The sequence below is a fragment of the Scyliorhinus torazame genome, chromosome 10, assembly GCF_047496885.1.
Source record: "Scyliorhinus torazame isolate Kashiwa2021f chromosome 10, sScyTor2.1, whole genome shotgun sequence".
NCBI classification, from domain to species: Eukaryota; Metazoa; Chordata; class Chondrichthyes; order Carcharhiniformes; family Scyliorhinidae; genus Scyliorhinus; species Scyliorhinus torazame.
Window position 1 is genome coordinate 112544367 of NC_092716.1, and position 19794 is coordinate 112564160.

At 45.4% G+C, this 19794-nt stretch overlaps 1 protein-coding gene across 1 annotated transcript in view; it reads left to right on the forward strand.

Annotated features, from left to right (window-relative positions):
* Positions 1 to 19794, forward strand: part of aars1 (alanyl-tRNA synthetase 1) — a 61468-nt gene that overhangs the window by 20383 nt on the left and 21291 nt on the right. The window contains exons 8-15 of the mRNA XM_072518614.1: positions 5061 to 5169; positions 7329 to 7479; positions 8358 to 8482; positions 11275 to 11419; positions 13915 to 14093; positions 14885 to 14998; positions 15223 to 15429; positions 16459 to 16643. Coding sequence (XP_072374715.1) covers positions 5061 to 5169; positions 7329 to 7479; positions 8358 to 8482; positions 11275 to 11419; positions 13915 to 14093; positions 14885 to 14998; positions 15223 to 15429; positions 16459 to 16643 — 1215 coding nt within the window. The remainder of the gene's footprint in view (positions 1 to 5060; positions 5170 to 7328; positions 7480 to 8357; positions 8483 to 11274; positions 11420 to 13914; positions 14094 to 14884; positions 14999 to 15222; positions 15430 to 16458; positions 16644 to 19794) is intronic.

The window sequence follows — 19794 nt, forward strand, 5'->3', positions numbered from 1 at the left end:
TCTTCACCCGCGGGGGCTTGCCCCTCCAAACAAAGCCCACAATAATATTATTAATCCGCTTGAAAAAGGTACGCGGGATGAAAATGGGGAGGCACTGGAAAGCGAAGAGAAACCTTTGGAGGACCGTCATTTTTAATGACTGCACCCTACCCGCCAGAGACAGTGGGAGCGCGTCCCATCTCCGGAAATCCTCCTTCATCTGGTCCACCAACGGGCCCGGTTCAATTTGTATAGCCTATCCCAATCCATCGCCACCTGAATACCCAAGTATCTAAAGCTATCCTCCACCATTCTGAACGGTAGTCCCCCAATCGCCTCTCCTGACCCCTCGCCTGCACCACAAACAGCTCACTCTTCCCCATATTGAGCTTGTGATGTATTTAAAGCTGACCACTAAGTTAATCTTGCATGGAATGTGGTCACATCGGAATATTTTCCATAGGTTTGCAGATTTCTCTATTGACCTGATGTTGTTTGTAAGATACTTTATCCTCCTGAGCAACCGTACAAAGAAAACATTGAGAAATGTATCTAGAAATTCTTTAACCACCAGTAAATGTACAGATCAAAATGCTCTCTTGTATTAAAAATCGATTTATTCACAATACAGATAAGATGAACTCTTGGATAATTTGTTGGATGCTGTAATTTTCTGTTTTTGTTTTGTTGTTTCAATGATTTGTGTACAGATTAATATTTACAATATACAATATTTACAGTGGGTGGGATTGTTTGGCTCTTCCCATCGGTGGAATCTTCCTGTTCTGTTGAAGGTGCCCCTGCGACGACCCCCCCCCCCCCCGGGCTGGTTCCTCGGCAGTGGCACAAGCGAGCATTGCAAGATGTTTTAATTCTCCAAATATTGCTCGACTAGGGTGCAATGCATGTCAGCCCAGCCCAGCCAGCACGGTGGCAATGAGACTTGGTGCAAGTTGAGATACGGGTAACAGAGTTTTGAATGATACAGTGGGTAGAATGTGGCCTAGAGGTAACAAAGGCATGAATGAGGATTCCAGCAGCCGATGAGCTGAGTTGGGGTGAAGTTAGGCGATGCTACAGAGTTGGAAATGGAGAGTCTTCAAAGCATTGTGAATATGAGATCAGAAACTCCTCTCTGGGTCAGATGTGACACCAAGAGTACGAGCAGACTGGTTTAATCTCAGATGGTTGCTGAGAAAGTGATGGCGTCGGTATCTAGGGTACCAACTTTGGAGCTTCAGTCTTCCCAAATTGAAGGAATTTCTGCATATCCAGTACTGGATGTTGGATAAGCAGTCTGATAATTTTGCAACAGTGGAGTTGTCAGGAGAGGGAGTGGCGAGGCAGAGTTGGGTGTTGCATGCATAAACAAATACTATGCTTTTGGATGATGTGGCTGAGAGGTTTGTGGATGAGAAACAGGAGACCAATTAGTCTTAAAGCCAAGCTCCGAACTGTAACATGTTTGAATTCTTTGAATATAAGTTAAGGTTTTGTCGCAAGTGTTTTATTATCGTACGCTTATTAAAGCGTTGGCATCTGACATTTAATGTTGCATGCTCTATTGTGTTGAGCAGTATATTATAAATTATAACACCTAACAACACCTTGTCTGGAATTTCTTGTTGCTACACCTGGGTAATTGGAAGATTAATTCTGTGTGGAAGTCTCCCAAAAAATGATTACGAGCACGATTCTCCCAAAAGCGAACAAAGTCCCCTAGCGAGTGCTTTTAGCGTGTTTCCGGGCACAGTGCCAGGCTGGCACCTAGGTGGCACTGCTGGTGTGCCAGGCTGGTCTACCCAGGTCGCACCAGCAGTGCCATGGCACCACTCTGCCCAAAGGGCATGTAGTTAGGGGCTTCGATCCCCTTGAAGATCCCCACGAGTGCCGTTCCATCTGGTCCCCGTTTGTGGGGACCAATACTGAATGGCGCTTGCCCGAGGTCTCTGGGGAGAAGGATTTGAATGCCAAATCCTCAGGTACCTCGGGAATCTGCACATTAGAGTAAGGCTTACTGCCTCGCTCTAATATGCAGATTTGTTAAAACGTGATGCTGCCCATTGTGGGCAGGATTCACATTGCAACGTCCTGCGAGATTGCGTTGAATAGCTCGAGGCGTTACGATCCGGGTAGATCCCGGGAGCGAGGGTCCTGGCTTTCAACGGCCACACTGCACGAGGCGAGCTGCTTTTCCAGCACAGTATTTTTTTTTAATGAATTGACGGGATGTGGGCACCGATGATTGGCCTGCATTTATTGCCCAACCCTAGTAGCCCTTCAGAAGGTGGTGGTGAGTTGCCTTCTTGAGCCGTTACAGTCCTTGAGGTGTAGATACACTGTGCTGTTGGGGAGGGAGTTCCAGGATTTTGCCCCAGTGACAGTGAAGGAACGGCGATATATTTCCAAGTCAAGGTGGTGAGTGACTTGGAGGGGAAGCTCCAGGTGGTGGGGTCCCCAGGTATCTGCTGCTCTTGTCCTTCTAGATAGTAGTGGTTGTCGGTATGGAAGGTGCTGTCGAAGGAACTTTGGTGAGTTACAGCAGTGCATCTTGTAGATGGTACACAAGGCTGCCACTATTCAACAGTGGTGGAGGGTTTGAACGTTTGTGGAAGGAGGAGCAATCAAGCGGGCTGGTTTGCTTTGGATGGTGCCAAGCTTCTTGAGTGTTGTTGGAGCTGCACTCATCCAGGCAAGTGGAGAGCATTCCATTACACTCCTGACTTGTGTCTTGTAGACGGTGCGCAGGCTTTGGGGGGGTCAGGAGGCGAGTTACTTACCATAGGATTCCTAGCCTTTGACCTGCCCTGGCAGCCACTGTATTAATATGGCTAGTCCAGTTCAGTTTCTGATCAATGGTAACACCCAGGATGTTGATTGTGGGGGATTCAGCGATGGTAATGCCATTAATGTCAAGGGGCAATGGTTAGATCCCCTCTTGTAGGAGATGGTCATTGCTGGAACTTGTGTGGCTTGAATGTAACGTGCCACTTGCCAGCCCAAGCCTGGATATTGTCCAGGTTTTGCCATATTTGGACATGGACTGATTCATTATCTGAGGAGTTGTGAATGGTGCTGCACATTGTGCAGTCATCCGCAACATTCCCACTTCTGATCGTCTGATGGAAAGGAGGTCATTAATGAAGCAGCTGAAGATGGTTGGACCGAGGACACTACCCTGAGGAACTCCTGCAGTGATGTCCTGGAGCTGAGATGATTGACCTCCAACCATCACAACCATCTTCCTTTGTGCCAGGTTTGACTCCAACAAGTGTAGCGTTTTTCCCCTGATTACCATTGATTCCAGGTCAGCTAGGGTTCCTTGATGCCATACTCAGTCAAATGCTGTCTTGATGTCAAGGGCAGTCGCTTTCACATCACCTCTGGCATTCAACTGTTTTATCCATGTTTTAGAATCATAGAATTTACAGTGCAGGCTGTAATGAGGTCCGGAGCGGAGTGATCCTGGCGGAACCCAAACTGAACACCCATGAGCAGGTTATTGCTAAGTAAGTGCTGCTTAATAGCACTGTTGATGACTCCTTCCATCACTTTACTGATGATGGAGAGTAGACTGAGAGGGCGGTAATTGGCCGAGTTGGATTTGTTCTGTACAGGACACACCTGGGCAATTTTCTACATTGCCGGACAGATGCCAGTGTTGTACTGGAACAGCTTGGCTACGGGTGCGGCATGTTTAGGAGAACATGTCTTCAGTACTATTGCCAGAATATTATCATGTGGCCGTTGGATCACACTCTATGTGTCATTTCAAGCGGGAAACCCCTTTTGAATCCTGCTGGCTGTTCTGGGAGGATTCCCATCGCAATCCACCCACACTTAATCATTTCTGGGTCTCTGGATTATTTGTCCTGAATTACCTGAAGAAAACATTCTGCGACTTGATTCTGATTCCTTCTGGCCAAATATCATGCTGCATTTACATGCTTTCACATTCATTCACACGCACTCATAGCATTCACATGTGTGCACGTGAAGAAGGGCTGCTTAGTACAGGGGGCAGTTTCTATCACTGTGTCCATCTACAAGTCTCATAACAGAAGGTCAGAAGGAGAGAAAACCCTCTGAATAAAACAGCATTCTTGGTAAGCGTGTGAACAACATGGAGGAGTACAATCGAAAATGATTTGTCGTTGAAGGGTGTCGGTCTTTTACACAACAGCTGCAAGACCAATGGTGAGGCATGGGTAGTCTTACAGAAACGCATAGCCGCGAACCTCTACTAGTTGGCTTAATCCTTTCTTCAACCACATGTCCTAATGTGAAAGGACAGCAATAATGAAAGCAGCACCAGTTAACACTCATATTAGCGGAATTGGATCATTTGCTGCTTCTGTACACAACCCCTTACCCCATCAAGAACAGCAATCCAGCTACCTTTGTGACCCATTACAGGTTGAGAGTTGTCATAGAATTCTTTATTAATGTGTGATATCAAAGGAGTGGCAAGAGGAGAAAAGAGAATAGAAATTCAAAAAATCCCAACTGAACCATTGGCCAGGATTTTCCGTTCCATCTCCCCCCAAACCTGTGACTTAATGGGAATGCTCAATATCGGGGACTCCATTATAATAAATTTTCATGTCATTATCAGGTCTCTACGCCTGATTTAACCCCACTACCTGTTCGATAATCCATTCACGTTGGGGTGAGGGCACGCTGGCGCGAATTACGCCTAGTCTTCCACAGTGGGTAGACCCACCGGAGAAGCTCCAGTGAGTGCATCACTTAGAAGGGAGTGGGTCTGTACCGGGCAGTAGCTGGGCACTGTCGCCTGGCACTCAGCCCGCCCACCAGCGTGGTGTTGTGAGATCTACCCCTTCAAGTTTTTGAACTAAGTTTCACGCACACCGGTGAAAGCTGCTGTTGCGGCTGACAGCCTCACGCCGCTTTTCCTACCTGCTGCCACGGTCGACGTGAGAAAGGGAAAATTTTGCCCATTGACTTTCTTTTCTGTATTCATTACAGATTTTGGATCAGTTAACTAACTTGGTTATATCCTTCTATACAGGTTATATAAAGTGACAGTCCAGTGGTCTTAAAGATGTTTTTCTATGCAGGTATGTTTTAAGGCGGATTCTACGAAGAGCAGTGCGATACTCCCACGAGACGCTGAATGCATCCAAGGGTTTCTTTGCTTCTCTGGTTGATGTGGTGGTGGAATCTTTGGTATGTATATCGCACCCTTGGTCATCTTTGGAATTTTCTGGTGAGTGAGCAATTCTTGCAAAAGGTTTATCCTATAGGAAGAAAACAGAAAATGCTGGAAGAATACAGCAAACCCCCATGTCCGCTGAAAGAGAAACGGCAGGTACATGTTTTGAGTGTAGATCCCCTGATCAAACTCCCCTGGCAAAGGGAATACATCTGAAAAATGTATCTTTTAGGAGCTTTGCATTTTCTGATTTTCTTCAGGTTTTCAATGTTTTCTTTATTGTTTTCAATGAGATTTATTTTTCTAACATCTTTGGATTGGTGGACATCTCTTGACCCAACTCTTAGGCAAGGGGTGCCAGGCACTATATTGGCATTCCAATGCAGAGAAGGGTAGGTCACCATGGACCACTCCAGTTCAGCCAGCAGCTTAAGGTTAGTTACAAACACTGATGTTAAACAATAGACAGTTTCCCTCTCAGAATCATAGAATCCCTACTGTGCAGAAGGAGGCCTTTTGGCTCATTGAGCCTGAACCAACCCTCTGAAAGAGCACCCTGCCCTATCCCCGTAACCTCGCCCAACCTTTGGACGCTAAGGGGTGATGGTTAGCATGGCCAATCCACCTAACCTGCCCCTCTTTGGACTGTGGGAGGAAACCAGAGCACCCGGAGGAAACCCACGCAGATACGGGGAGAATGTACAAACTCCACACAGTCACCCAAGGCCAGAATTGAACCTGGGATCCTAGCGCTGTGTGACAGCAGTGCTAACCACCGTGCCGCCCCAAGTCAGGGAAGAAAAAGTATATAATTTGTGAATCTTTGGAACTCTTTCCCTGGGAGTGTTGGAAGCCGGGTCATTGAATACTTTTACGGTAGATAGATTTTTGAATAACCAGGGAGTCAAAGGCTATTGGGGTAGGTGGAATGTGGAGTTGAGGCCACAATCAGATCAGCCATGATTGTTTTAAATGGTGGAGCAGACTCGAAGGGCTGAATGGCCTCCTCCTAACTCGTAACCAGGAAGAGAGGAAATGCAGAAAAAAGTTGGAACTGCTGAACATCAGCTGAAGCGTTAATGCTGATTTTGCAGCAAACCCATTTCTAATTGTTGTTTAAAAACTGGAGTTTGACATTTTTGTCTCTTGTAGGTGATTACTCAATACTTTGCCCAACCAACATTCACCATGTATGAGTCTGAGCAATTAGTTCTGAAGGTTATTAGACTTGCTGCAACCTACAACTAAAATGGGTCCTGGTGACACAGATGAAAGGATAATGAAACGGTCAGGAGCTGTTTAGTTCCTGCATTCACATATTTCTTTTGGTGACTAACAACAGACCTGTTAATTTTTGGTTAAATAATTGTACGAGCATTGCTACATTTAGCACAATGCAGCAAAGAGGCCAGACTGGGTAAGGATGACAGATTTCCTTCCCTAAAGGCCATTATAATTTTATTATTGTTACAAATAGGCTTACATGAACACTGCAATGAAGTTACTGTGAAAATCCCCTAGTCGCCACATTCCACCGCTGTTCGGGTACACTGAAGGAGAATGCAGAATATCCAATTTAGCTAACAGCACGTCTTTCGGGACTTGTGGGAGGAAACCGGAGCGGAGCACCCGTACGAAACCCACGCAGACACGGGGAGAACGTGCAGACTCCGCACAGACAGTGATCTAAGCCGGGAATCGAACTCGGGTCCCTGCTGCTGTGAAGCAACAGTGCTAACCACTGTGCTACTATGCCATCCCGAATTAACCAGATGGATTTTTGACAACAATTAATAATTGCTGTGGTTCCCATTATTGAGATTAGCTTTATATTCCAAATATATTCATGTAGATCCCACCAGCTGCCCTGGTGGGATTTGAACACATGTCGTCCCGAGCATTAGCCTGGGCCTCTAGATACTGGTCCAGTGACATTACAAATTCAGGAGAGATGGTTTCCTGATCAACAGGCAGTTAAACTCTGACCTGAACCTTTATTTACTAACAAATAGTTACACTTTGCATTGTATCGCTCTCCTGTCATTGTGTAGCCATTATTTGAGTTACGACAATCTCTCCATGAGAGATTGACCGGCCAATCAAAATAAGGTGACGGAATTCTGTACAGCCAATTGAAAAGACATCATATGAAAGATTATTGTTTGCTCTTTAGGGGGATGCTTTCCCAGAACTAAAGAAAGACCCAGATATGGTGAAGGATATTATCAATGACGAAGAGGAGCAGTTCATGAAAACACTCAACAGAGGGCGACGTATCTTGGAGAGGAAAATCCAAAGTTTGGGGGATGATAAAAAGATCTCAGGTTTGTAAAGGAATTCATGAAAAATTTGCCCAGGAACTGAATCTAGTACCTTGGTTCCTTGATGAGGGTGGGATTCCCCTCTTCTCTTTTTTGTTTAAATTACATCTAAAGAAACTGACTGAAGTTGGAGCATTGAGATTCCAATGGTGACTCCCCCATCTGAGTACAGACAGGGTTGGAAAGCTATCTAAGTGGTTTTAATAAAGGAGGAAGAACTTCCCTGGGCAGGTGGATTCATGTCCTTGTTTACAAATCTCTCTATGGCCCTGCACTTCCCTATCTCTGTAACCTCCTCCAGTGAACCAACTCTCTGAGATTTCTGCACTGCTCCAATTCTGGCATCTTGGGCATCCCTGGTTTTAACCATTTCACCATTGGTGGATGAGTTCTCAAGCTGTCTAGGTCTGAAGTTCTGGGAATTTCTCACTCTCATGTAGCTTGGTGTCACTTTGTCGATAAAGCTCCTGTGTAGTGCCTTGAGACCTATTGCTATGTTAAAAGCGCTATGGTGGCATGTGAGAACCATAATTGAAGAAAGCAAGGTTGACCTGAAATTTGTGATTTTGTGAATCTAGTATTACTTTGATTAATAACACTGATTATCTTTATTTCACATGTCACTTCAACTGACTCAGTGATCTATAAACTAGTTACATATGCAAGATTCTAATCAATATCCTTTACTACAAAATGTTTGTCTATTGATGTTGCCTGAATGCATATCCAGGCATGGTCATTACTTTCAGGATAGAGAGTGGTGAGGAGGAGAGGAAAATGCTGTTGCCAATCAATTTTACTTTAAATAAAAACAAAATTTAAATGTTGACACTTCCTTTCCAGGAAGTGATGTAATGCAATTATGTGACTGCTTTCACCAGGTGACACTGCTTGGCTGCTTTATGATACTTATGGTTTTCCTGTGGATTTGACTGGACTGATTGCTGAAGAGAAGGGACTCGGTGTGGATCTGGAGGGCTTTGAGAATGAGAAAAAAGCTGCTCAAGTGAGTAGGTGTTTTTGTTTCACAGATGCAGTATGTTAGATGGCTGCCAGTTACCAGCCAGTCATGAGATATTAATGCTTTTTATTGTGTCCTAAATGTGCCGGAAAGCTCCTGAGCAGGTTACATACCGGAATACAACATTTATTTTGTAGCGGGCTGTATCTATTGACCCCACAATACGGAACACTCCTTGTCGAGAAACACTCCCCTTATACCCTGTTATTTCCCCACTAGCCAGTTAGCACATGAGCAAAGCACAAATACATTACAGTCAACTCCTGCCGTTCGCCGCGGTTCAGTTCCCGCGGATTCTCGCAAAGTGTGAGATTGTAAATGATAAACTTGCACAGTGCGTGCTTTCTTACGTAGCAATGACGTGGGAAAGGTGAGAGTTCCACATTCTGAATTGTGATTAAGTGTACAACTGTGTTTGCGTGGGTAAACAAATTTGTGATGGTGGGGTCGTGAACAACGGGAAGTTTTTTTGCACAAATTTAGAGTACCCTATTATTCCCCCCCAATTAAGGGGCAATTTAGCGTGGCCAATTCACCTACTCGGCACATGTTTTTGGGTTGTGGGGGTGAGATCCACACACACACTGGGAAAATGTGCAAACTCCACACGGACAGTGTTCCGGATCGAACCCAGGTCCTCAGCACCGTGAGGCAGCAGTGCTAACCAGTACGCCCCCGTGCTGCCACTGAATGACGGGAGTTGACTGCAATTGCCTGCAATGAGGCAAAAGCACCTTGCAGGCAGCCAAATCCTTCTTCCTGTGGTTAACCTCCAGAGCTCTGACTCAGACGAGTACCTGCATAGCTTTGGAGAGGACATATGCAATGTCCACTGCTACACTAGAGGCCTTCCTTGCCCAGTTACAATAGACTGACTTATAGACACTAATATTGTTCTGATTATTGCCATGATTATTTTAGTTTTGTTGGGATTGTGACTTTTAGCATCTTTTAGTTTAATTGCACCATATTTTTTGTCACTGTATTAGTAGTTATTTGTGGGACTGGTTTTGATGATATCATCACCTTGCACGCAAACTGTATGCAAAATGAAGCTTCCAAGCACTGTCAGGGATCCGAGTTTGACGCAGAAAGACTGAATCCAAAATGATCTGCCGGGCCTGCCGAAACATAGCCTCATCATACTTTGTTGAGTTATTATTTTTGCTTAATATAAGTTTGGAAATACTCAGGTGATTAAAGATCCCATGACGCTATTTCGAAGATGGTCAGGAGATTTCTCCTGGTTTCAAAGAATCCCTGCAGTGCAGAAGGAGGCCATTCGGCCCATCATATCTACACCGACATTCTGAGAGAGCACCTTACCTAGGCCTAATCCCCAGTCCTAATCCCGTAACTCCACCCAACCTTTGGACACCAAGGGGCAATTTATCATGGCCAATCCACCTAACCTGCACATCTTTGAAATGCAGGAGGAAATCGGGGCTCCCGGAGGAAACCCACGCAGACGTGGGAGAATGTGCAAACTCCACACAGTCACCCGAGGTTGGAATCGAACCTGGGTGTCAACCTCTCTGCCACTGTGCTGCCCAAACCTGGCCAATATTTACCTATACCTCAATGAACAGCACTAAATCAGATTATCTGGCCATTAATCATATTGTTGTTAGTAACACCCTGATGTGCCAATTAGCTGCTGTGTTTTCTGCATTTCAACAGTGACCGTAATTCAAAAGTATTTCATTTGCTGTAAAGTGATTTGAGATGGCCTGAAGTGGTGATAGATGCTCGACAACTAAATAGAATAGAATACCTACAGTGCAGAAAGAGGCCATTCGACCCATCGAGTCTGCACCAGCCCTTGCTCCGATAGAGCACCCTCCCTAGACCAAATCCCCATACCATCCCCGTAACCCCATCTAGCCGTTGGCCAATATTAGCATGGCCAATTCACCTGACCACATCTTTGGAGGACACGCAAGAATGCCTCAGCCAATCAGAGTCGACTTCCCACCAATCAGCACCCTTTTCTCCTGTAGTATAGATTGTTGTGATAGTTTGAAATTTGGCATTCTTGCATTTGTCCTGATGGATGCAAGATGAAAAGCTTCAACAACGTGGCTCTCTTTTCAGCAATATTGAAAATTCTAGTCGGGATGAGGTGAAGGTGATAAAAGTTGAGGTCACAACTTGAATTGAGTGTAAAGTTATGAGTGTAAAGTTATTCCTCCTGCCTGCCACAGACAAAAAATGAGTAATATTTACTCTCTCAAAGATATCCAAAATAAAAATCAGTGAGTTTAATGTAAATGATCTGGAAACCGAAGAAAGCTGAAGAGCCTCAAAGCTAAATTAAACAGTTGAAGAATTCGGACCCCAGAATGTTGAACGGGAGTAGATTTCTGATGCTCTGATAGCCAGTCTCAGGAAATCACTAAACAGCCGGGAGAAACCAGATTGCAAAGAGGCCAGTTTGGTGAGGACGATTAAACAGGCAGGAGCAACTACAGATCTCTTGGTCTTCTTTCTATTTGGTGGAACATAATGGAACCTGCAATTGGAAGTTAATTTTCTGCAGGAGTGCAGATGGCCTCCTTAATGCCTTCAAGCCTGTGGAAAGAGTTGTACCTGGTCTTGTTTGTCCAGTTTCCAGTAGGCTGATGTTAAAAGGTATTGTTGAGCTGATAACCAACCTGTCGACCTGAAGTGTTTTTGAGTGCTTACAAAAAGAAACATAATTTCACAACTGCACTTTTTAAGCTTGCAGGAGCACATTTATCTGCATAAGTAACAATGTGTTTGGTTTGAATTTGCAGCTGAGGTCTCAGGGTAAAGGTATGGGTGATGACGACCACATCATGCTGGATGTCAATGCAATCGATGAGCTGCGTGCCAAGGGTTTTGAGGCCACTGATGATGCTTCAAAATACAACTACAAGTCAGATGACAAGGGAAACTATGGTAACTTCAGTATTATTGCTGTGAATTAAAAGGCAGATTTTCATGGAGAAAAGGCTTGAAAGGGATTGATTTTGACATTCTTTGCCAATTTTCTCCACCCGGCCACAGCTCCTCACCCTGGTGCCACTCCATTTGTGGCAGGGGACTTGTAATGCCCAGTCATCACACAATCCATTGACTCCATCTACACCTCCTGTTGCCTGGGGAAACCGGGCAGCATAATCAAAGACCCCTCCCACCCGGCTTATTTACTCTTCCAACTTCTTCCATAGGGCAGGAGATACAAATATCTGAGAACAGACTCAAAAACAGCTTCTTCCCCACTGTTACCAGACTCCTAATGACCCCCTTATGGACTGACCTCATTAACACTACACCCCTGTATGCTTCACACGATGCCGGTGTCTATGTAGTTACATTGTGTACCTTGTGTTGCCCTATTATGTATTTTATTTTATTTTCATGTACTTAATGATCTGTTGAGTTGCTCGCAGAAAAATACTTTTCTGTCCTTGATATACGTGACAATAAACCAATCCATCCATCCAATGCCTCACGAATGCCATTTGACTGTGGGAGATTTAAAATGCAAGCACAGCTCCATGCATATGGACCAAGAAAAATGAACTACTGGAGTGCATTCTGGAGAAGCTGATTTTTCCCTCCCAAGAGAAACCTGAGGCCAATTTTTTTTTCCACTCACCCACCCCTCAGTCCGAGCCTAGTTCACAATAGAAACACCAGTAATCAGCATTGGGATTTTTCCTGATCTATGGATTAGCTGGTTAGGGTAATTTCTTCAAAAGTTTAGTTTTGCATTGTACCTTTGCGATGGTGCAGTTTAACCACAAAAATGTCTTTGGGACTTTGGGTAGCTTGCTGGGATTTGGGAACTGACTAGAAATCTGGGGTGAGATTCTCCGACCCCCCGCCGGATCGGAGAATCGCCGGGGGCTGGCGTGAATCCCGCCCCCGCCGTTTGCCGAATTCTCCGGCACCGGATATTCGGCGGGGGCGGGAATCGCGCCGCGCCGGTTGGCAGGCCCCCCCCCCCGCGCGATTCTCCGATCCGGATGGGCCGAAGTCCTGCTGCTAGAATGCCTGTCCCGCCGGCGTAGATTAAACCACCTACCTTACCGGCGGGACAAGGCGGCGCAGGCGGGCTCCGGGCTCCTGGGGGGGGGGGGCGCGGGGCGATCTGGTCCCGGGGGGTGCCCCCACGGTGGCCTGGCCCGCGATCGGGGCCCACCGATCCGTGGGCGGGCCTGTGCCATGAGGGCACGGTCTCCAACATGGCGGAGGCGGAAGAGACTCCCTCCACAGCGCATGCGCAGGGATGCCGTGAGCGGCCGCTAACGCTCCCGCGCATGCGCTGACCGGAGATGTCATTTCCGCGCCAGCTGGCGGGGCACCAAAGGCCTTTCCCGCCAGCTGGTGGGGCGGAAATTAGTCCGGCGCGGGCCTAGCCCCTTAAGGTTGGGGCTCGGCCCCCCAAGATGCGGAGGATTCCGCATCTTTGGGGCGGCGCGATGCCCGACTGATTTGCGTCGTTTTGGGCGCCGGTCGGCGGACATCGCGCCGATACCGGAGAATTTCGCCACAGGTCTTGGACAGACTGAAATCCAATTCCTGGTGACCATGGGACCAAAAACCAAAACTAACCCTATTTTGAAGGGGTGACTGGAGTGAAATGTTGCTCTGACGTTCAGACTATAACCCACTTTGGGTTAGACGAGCCCAGCATTAACAGTATTGTACCAAATCAAAATGTGCTTAATGATGACACTGGGTATCCACCAAATGTACACATCCCTGGACACCAGGGGGCACTTTTTAGCATGGCCAATCCAATTAACCTGCATATATTTGGACTGTGGGAGGAAACCGGCGCAGCCGGAGAAACCCACGCAGACACGGGGAGGAAGTGCAAACCCCACTCGGTCACCCAAGGCTGGAATCAGGACGGTTCCCTAGCACTGTCAGACAGCAATGCTAGCCATTGTGCTACTGTGCCGTCAGGTTATTACATGGGTTTGTAGGTTTCACCTGAAAGCATGTACGAGATAGCATAGCCATCCCTCAACCACTTCTGATCTCTTGTTGACATATGCCCGCACAAAGAGACACTTTATACCTGTAAAAAGATTTGTGTTTTCTATTTGGTTTACATTCCCTTCAAGATTGAGTATAGAAATAAGCCCAGTTGGAAGCTGTCAGACATCCAATGAACTGGAGAACAGTGTTGGTTGAGACTTGGAGCAGGACACCTACATCCTGTCTGAAATATTTGGCACGACAAAACGGAGAGAAAGTAGATAACAGCACTAAAAGGAAGTGTAAAATAACCTGAACATGTAGTGATAATCGTAAACATATCACCAGAGGAAACACCATTTATTAAGGAACAGTGGGTTTATTTATATTCTGTAGTTTGCCATTCCTTTTCTGTTTGTCTTTTACTATTAGTGACCAGCTGCTCCTGACTTTCTCTGCAGTTTTTGAATCTATAGAGGCCACGGTGAAAGTGATCCGCAGGGATAAAACATTCATGGAGGTGGTGAAGACGGGCCAGGATTGTGGCCTGCTGCTGGATTGCACCTGTTTCTATGCTGAACAAGGTGGTCAGATTTATGATGAGGGCTACTTGATAAAAGAGGACGACAACAGTGAAGATGTAAGGGATTTTAACTTCCTGTTTCTGCTTTCAGCCAGAGTGTGAAACCAAATTTGCTGTGGGTTGCAGAAGCCTCTTGACTGGGTTGTGGTATTGTGTAAACCCCTCTGAATAATAAACCCACAGTCCCCCATTTACACTGGCCAATATGTGTAATCACATATTGGCACAAATATCCTCCTGGTTTCCCCAGTGACCAGTAGATAAACCTATTACATTGTGTGGCATTGACCTACGCTGACCAGGGTCATCTTGGCTCGTCATGCAAGTGCAGCTCTCCACAGGAGTCACAGGATCAGGAGCAGAATTCCAGGTTGAATATTCTCCCATCCCAAACCCATGGACACTGGCGGTTGATCATCGTATCTTGATCACTATCCAGCTGATCAGCTAATTCAGCACAGTGGGGCAATTGAACTTGTGATTATGTATTTTTCTTCTTCTATCCCCACTCTCCCCGTCCATCCTGAGGGCATTACGTTATTGACTAGTGTGTGGTTCAATAGATTGCTGTCATCTTCTGCTACCATGAGCCATTACTCATGTTTGAATTGTGCCTCTTGAATATCACCAGGCTATTGAACTATCCATAGCATCACAATATATTATGATCCCAACCTCACTGCATATCTACATAAAGGCAGTACCTGCAGGGATTTAAAGAAGACATTTTGGAGCATGAACCCCAAGAAAACCTAAACTTGCTCGTTTTACTTTGAATTCACTTGGCATGCTGGCAGTTAAGTGAACTTGTGCATGTTGAACCCATTTCATTGTAGCTTCTTCCACAGAAAACGGAGTTCACAGTGAAAAATGTGCAGGTACGAGGTGGCTATGTCCTTCATATCGGAACGGTTTATGGAGAGCTGAAAGTAGGGGATAAAGTTTGTCTCTTCATTGATGAGGTAATAATACCCTTTCATAAGATTTAAAATCCCACAGTTTTTAATGTTTTGTTTCCCATTCAGCAGTGGATAACAGAATGACCTAAGTATTAGTTAATTGGAGGTGTTCATTTGGCACCATTGCAATCCGTGGTTATTACATTATTTTATGTGATTATTTTAAGATCGTCTCATTAGAATTTTATGGACTGTAAAATGCAACTTATAATTTATTTTCCACTCAGGCCAGGAGGCGATCCATCATGAGTAATCACACTAGTACCCACATGCTGAATTTTGCTCTGCGGTGTGTGCTAGGCGAGGCTGACCAGAGGGGCTCTCTGGTAGCACCAGATAGGCTGCGCTTCGACTTCACAGCAAAGGGAGCAATGAGCACTCAGGAGATCAAAAAAAGTGAAGAGATCACAAGCAAAATGATTCAAGAGGCTAAGGTAAAGCACTCACCATTTCATTAAAATTTGCATCACTCCAATTAAAAATAAAACTTTGGGATTTTAACACTTGATATCTTGAATTGGAGGAGGTAAGCAATGATCATGATGACCCGGCTGCTTATTCATCTCTGTCTCCCCTTTCTCCTTTTAAAATTCATTGCTCCATGTTCCATACAGATAACCATGTGCCCAGTCACATTTGCAAAAGCAAATTGATTAAGTAATTTTAATATTATAATCTGACAATATTCAGTTTGTATCTGAGTGTGCCGGTTTATAGGACATCCAAGTGATGCAGTGACTTACTGCCTTTTCCCCTCTGGATCTAGCTTCAAATGCAGCCCAAATGAGCAGAAAAATTGGATAAAAGCAAATTACTGCGGATGCTGGAATCTGAAATGAAAGAGAAAATGCTGGAAAATCTCAGCAGGTCTGGCAGCATCTGTAGGGAGAGAAAAGAGCAAACGTTTCGAGTCCGATGACTCTTTGTCAAAGCTGGCTTGATGAGCTTTGACAAAGAGTCATCGGACTTGAAATGTTAGCTCTTTTCTCTCCCTATAGATGCTGCCAGACTTGCTGAGATGTTCCAGCATTTTCTCTTTCGTGAGTGGAAAGATTGCAATGTCTACTGGTTGTGAATGTTTTGCACCAAATGAGTTTGAATAATCTTGTTTCCACTCACAAAACTACTGTTAAATTGTCATTTGCATTCAGAGAACCCACAGGAAGACTGTTGTAGGAAGTTAAGAAAAACATAATGAACCATAGCAGGAGCAAATGTGCTGACGTGGGATAAGAGGCAGAATAGGGAGAACTTTCCACATCTAATTATTATACCTGACCTGGAGAAATCAGTCCCTGAAGTAGAGAGGATTCAATTTCCCACCACCAACATCTCTCAGTTTGAGGAGCTCTAGTTGTCTTTTTCTTCACTATGAAATTCTAACTAAACAGTATGAGAAAGAAATTGAAACCATGAACCATTTTTACTTGTTTTTGGGATTGACTTTACCTATTTCCTTACAGCCAATTTATGCCAAAGATTCTCCCCTGGCTGCGGCAAAGGCTATTCAGGGTCTTCGTGCGGTATTTGATGAGACCTATCCTGATCCAGTGCGAGTGGTGTCTGTGGGGATCCCAGTGCAGGATATGTTGACTGACCCGTCTGGACCAGCGGGTTCTGTCACTTCAGTGGAGTTCTGCGGCGGAACGTGAGTGCATTATCTGAAACTCAATACAGGACAAAAGAGGATTTAATGGGGCCAAAAGAACAGTGGAGGGTTAATCAAGATTTTTTTTTTTTAAGTGTCCTGCTGGTTCATCCGTTAAATCTTTCCCGGTCACTCCGCTCTATTGGGATGCCGAGGCTGGAATTGAACCCGGGCCTCTGGAGCTGTGAGGCAGCAGTGCTAACCACTGTGCCACCATGCCTCCTGCCTATTGAAGAGAAAGGAGAAGCCACATAGATCAAATCGTTATTGGGACTAACTTTTCTTATTTTTAATTTTTTTCATTTATTTTTTATAAATTTAGAGTACCCATCTATTTATTTTCAATTAAGGGGCAATTTAGCATGGCCAATCCACCTAACCTGCCCATCTTTGGGTTGTGGGGGTGAAACCCATGCAGACAGGAGGAAAATGTGCAAACTCCACATGGACAGTGACCCAGGGCCGGGATTCGAACCCGGGTCCTCAGCACCGTAGGCAGCAGTGCTAACCACTGTGCCACGTGCCACTGCTTGGACACCATAATCTAATTGTGACTACAATGTCAGGCGAATGTAAAAGAACCATTGCACTATTTGAATATGATGAAGAGTGTTTGCTCCGTATGGGGAACATCTGTCCCTCAACCAACGTCACTAGAAGTGGAGTAGCCTGTTTGTGGGACCTTGCTGTGCACAAATAGCTGTCACATTTTCAAGGTAACAATGGTGACTACTTCAGAAACATTTATTGACTGGAAAGCACTTTTCGATGTCCTGATAACATGAAAGGCTCAATATAAATGCAAGTTCTTTTTTTGGGCTGGATTCTTTTGTCCTCAAACCGCGTATTTCTTGGCAGTGCGCTGTTCGCTGGTGGCGGGATTCTCTACTCCCGCTGCTAGTCATTGGGATTTCCCATTGAAATCACCCCATTCCGCCAGGAAACCCACGGGTGGGGGGTGCTGCCGGCAGGAACAAGGAATCCCAATGGCCGGAGAATTCCGGTCTTTATATCTTGTGTGACTTATTCTGACAGGATTGTGCACCAGAAAAAGCCATTCTTTGGGGACTGAACAATTGGCTTTATCTGAAAAAAAAGGCTGTGAATGGTTTTTTTCTGATTTTAATAAATTCCTTGCTTCTCCAACTAACTTTGATAGCAGTAAGCAGTCTTACAACACCAGGTTAAAGTCCAACGGGTTTGTTTCGAATCACTAGCTTTTGGAGCGCAGGTCCTTCCTCAGGTGAATCACGTGAAGAAGGAGGTGAATCGCCTGAGGAAGGAGCTGTGCTCTGAAAACTAGTGATTCGAAACAAACCTGTTGGACTTTAACCTGGTGTTATAAGACTTCTTACTGGCTCACCCCAGTCCAACGCTGGCATCTCCACATCATAACTTTGATAGGATTCACCAACAAGTGGAATTTCCTGAATTCTTTCAATGGAGTTTCTCGAATCTTGTTTCAAAGAAACATTTTTGTTTGGTGCAAATATTTGCTTTCCCTTCTAGCATCCCATCACAAAAATGGGTATACACTTGGTTCTCTTTGAGACAGAGTGAGAAACCTCTTATGTCACAACACTCTGGCTTGGATACGAAGGGCAATTTAGCATGGCCAATCCATCTAACCTGCACGTCTTTGGGCTGTGGGAGGAAACCCACGCAGACAAAGAACAAAGAAAATTACAGCACAGGAACAGGCCCTTCGGCCCTCCCAGTCTGCACCGATCCAGATCCTTTAACTAAACCTGTCGCCTATTTTCCAAGGATCTACTTCCCTCTGTGCCACGCCCGTTCATATATCTGTTTAGATGCATCTTAAATGATGCTATCGTGCCCGCCTCTACCACCTCCGCTGGCAAAACGTTCCAGGCACCCACCACCCTCTGCGTAAAAAACTTTCCACGCACATCTCCCTTAAACTTTCCCCCTCTCACCTTGAAATCGTGACCCCTTGTAATTGATACCCCCACTCTTGGAAAAAGCTTGTTGCTATCCACCGTGTCCATACCTCTCATAATTTTGTAGACCTCAATCAGGTCCCCCCTCAACCTCCGTCTTTCCAACAAAAGCATAAGAACCAGGAGCAGGAGTAGGCCATCTGGCCCCTCGAGCCTGCTCCGCCATTCAATAAGATCATGGCTGATCTTTTGTGGACTCAGCTCCACTTTCCGGTCCGAACATCATAACCTTTAATCCCTTTATTCTTCAAAAAACTATCTATCTTTATCTTAAAAACATTTAATGAAGGAGCCTCTACTGCTTCACTGGGAAAGGAATTCCATAGATTCACAACCCTTCGGGTGATGAAGTCCCTCCTAAACTCAGTCCTAAATCTACTTCCCCTTATTTTGAGGCTATGTCCCCTAGTTCTGCTTGCACCCACCAGTGGAAACAATCTGCCCGCATCTATCCTATCGATTCCCTTCATAATTTTATATGTTTCTATACGATCCCCCCTCATCCTTCTAAATTCCAACGAGTACAGTCCCAGTCTACTCAACCTCTCCTCGTAATTCAACCCCTTCAACTCTGGGATTAACCTAGTGAATCTCCTCTGCACACTCTCCAGTGCCAGTACGTCCTTTCTCAAGTAATCTACTCAACCTTTCTTCATAGCTAGCACCCTCCATACCAGGCAACATCCTGGTGAACCTCCTCTGCACCCTCTCTAAAGCATCCCCACATCCTTCTGGTAATATGGCGACCAGAACTGCACGCAGTGTTCCAAATGTGGCCTAACCAAAGTCCTATACAACTGTAACATGACCTGCATACTCTTGTACTCAATACCCCGTCCGATGAAGGCAAGCATCTACAGCCCTTCCCTCATCAATTAACTTTGTCACTTCCTCAAAGAACTCTCTTAGGTTTGTGAGACATGACTTTCCCCGCACAAAACCATGCTGCCTATCACTGATAAGTCTATTTTCTTCCAAATGTGAATAGATCCTATCCCTCAGTATCTTCTCCAGCAATTTGCCTACCACTGACGTCAGGCTCACAGGTCTATAATTCCCTGGATTATCCCTGCTACCATTCTTAAACAAAGGGACAACATTAGCAATTCTCCAGTCCTCCGGGACCTCACCTGTGCTCAAGGATGCTGCAAAGATATCTGTTAAGGCCCCAGCTATTTCGTCCCTCGCTT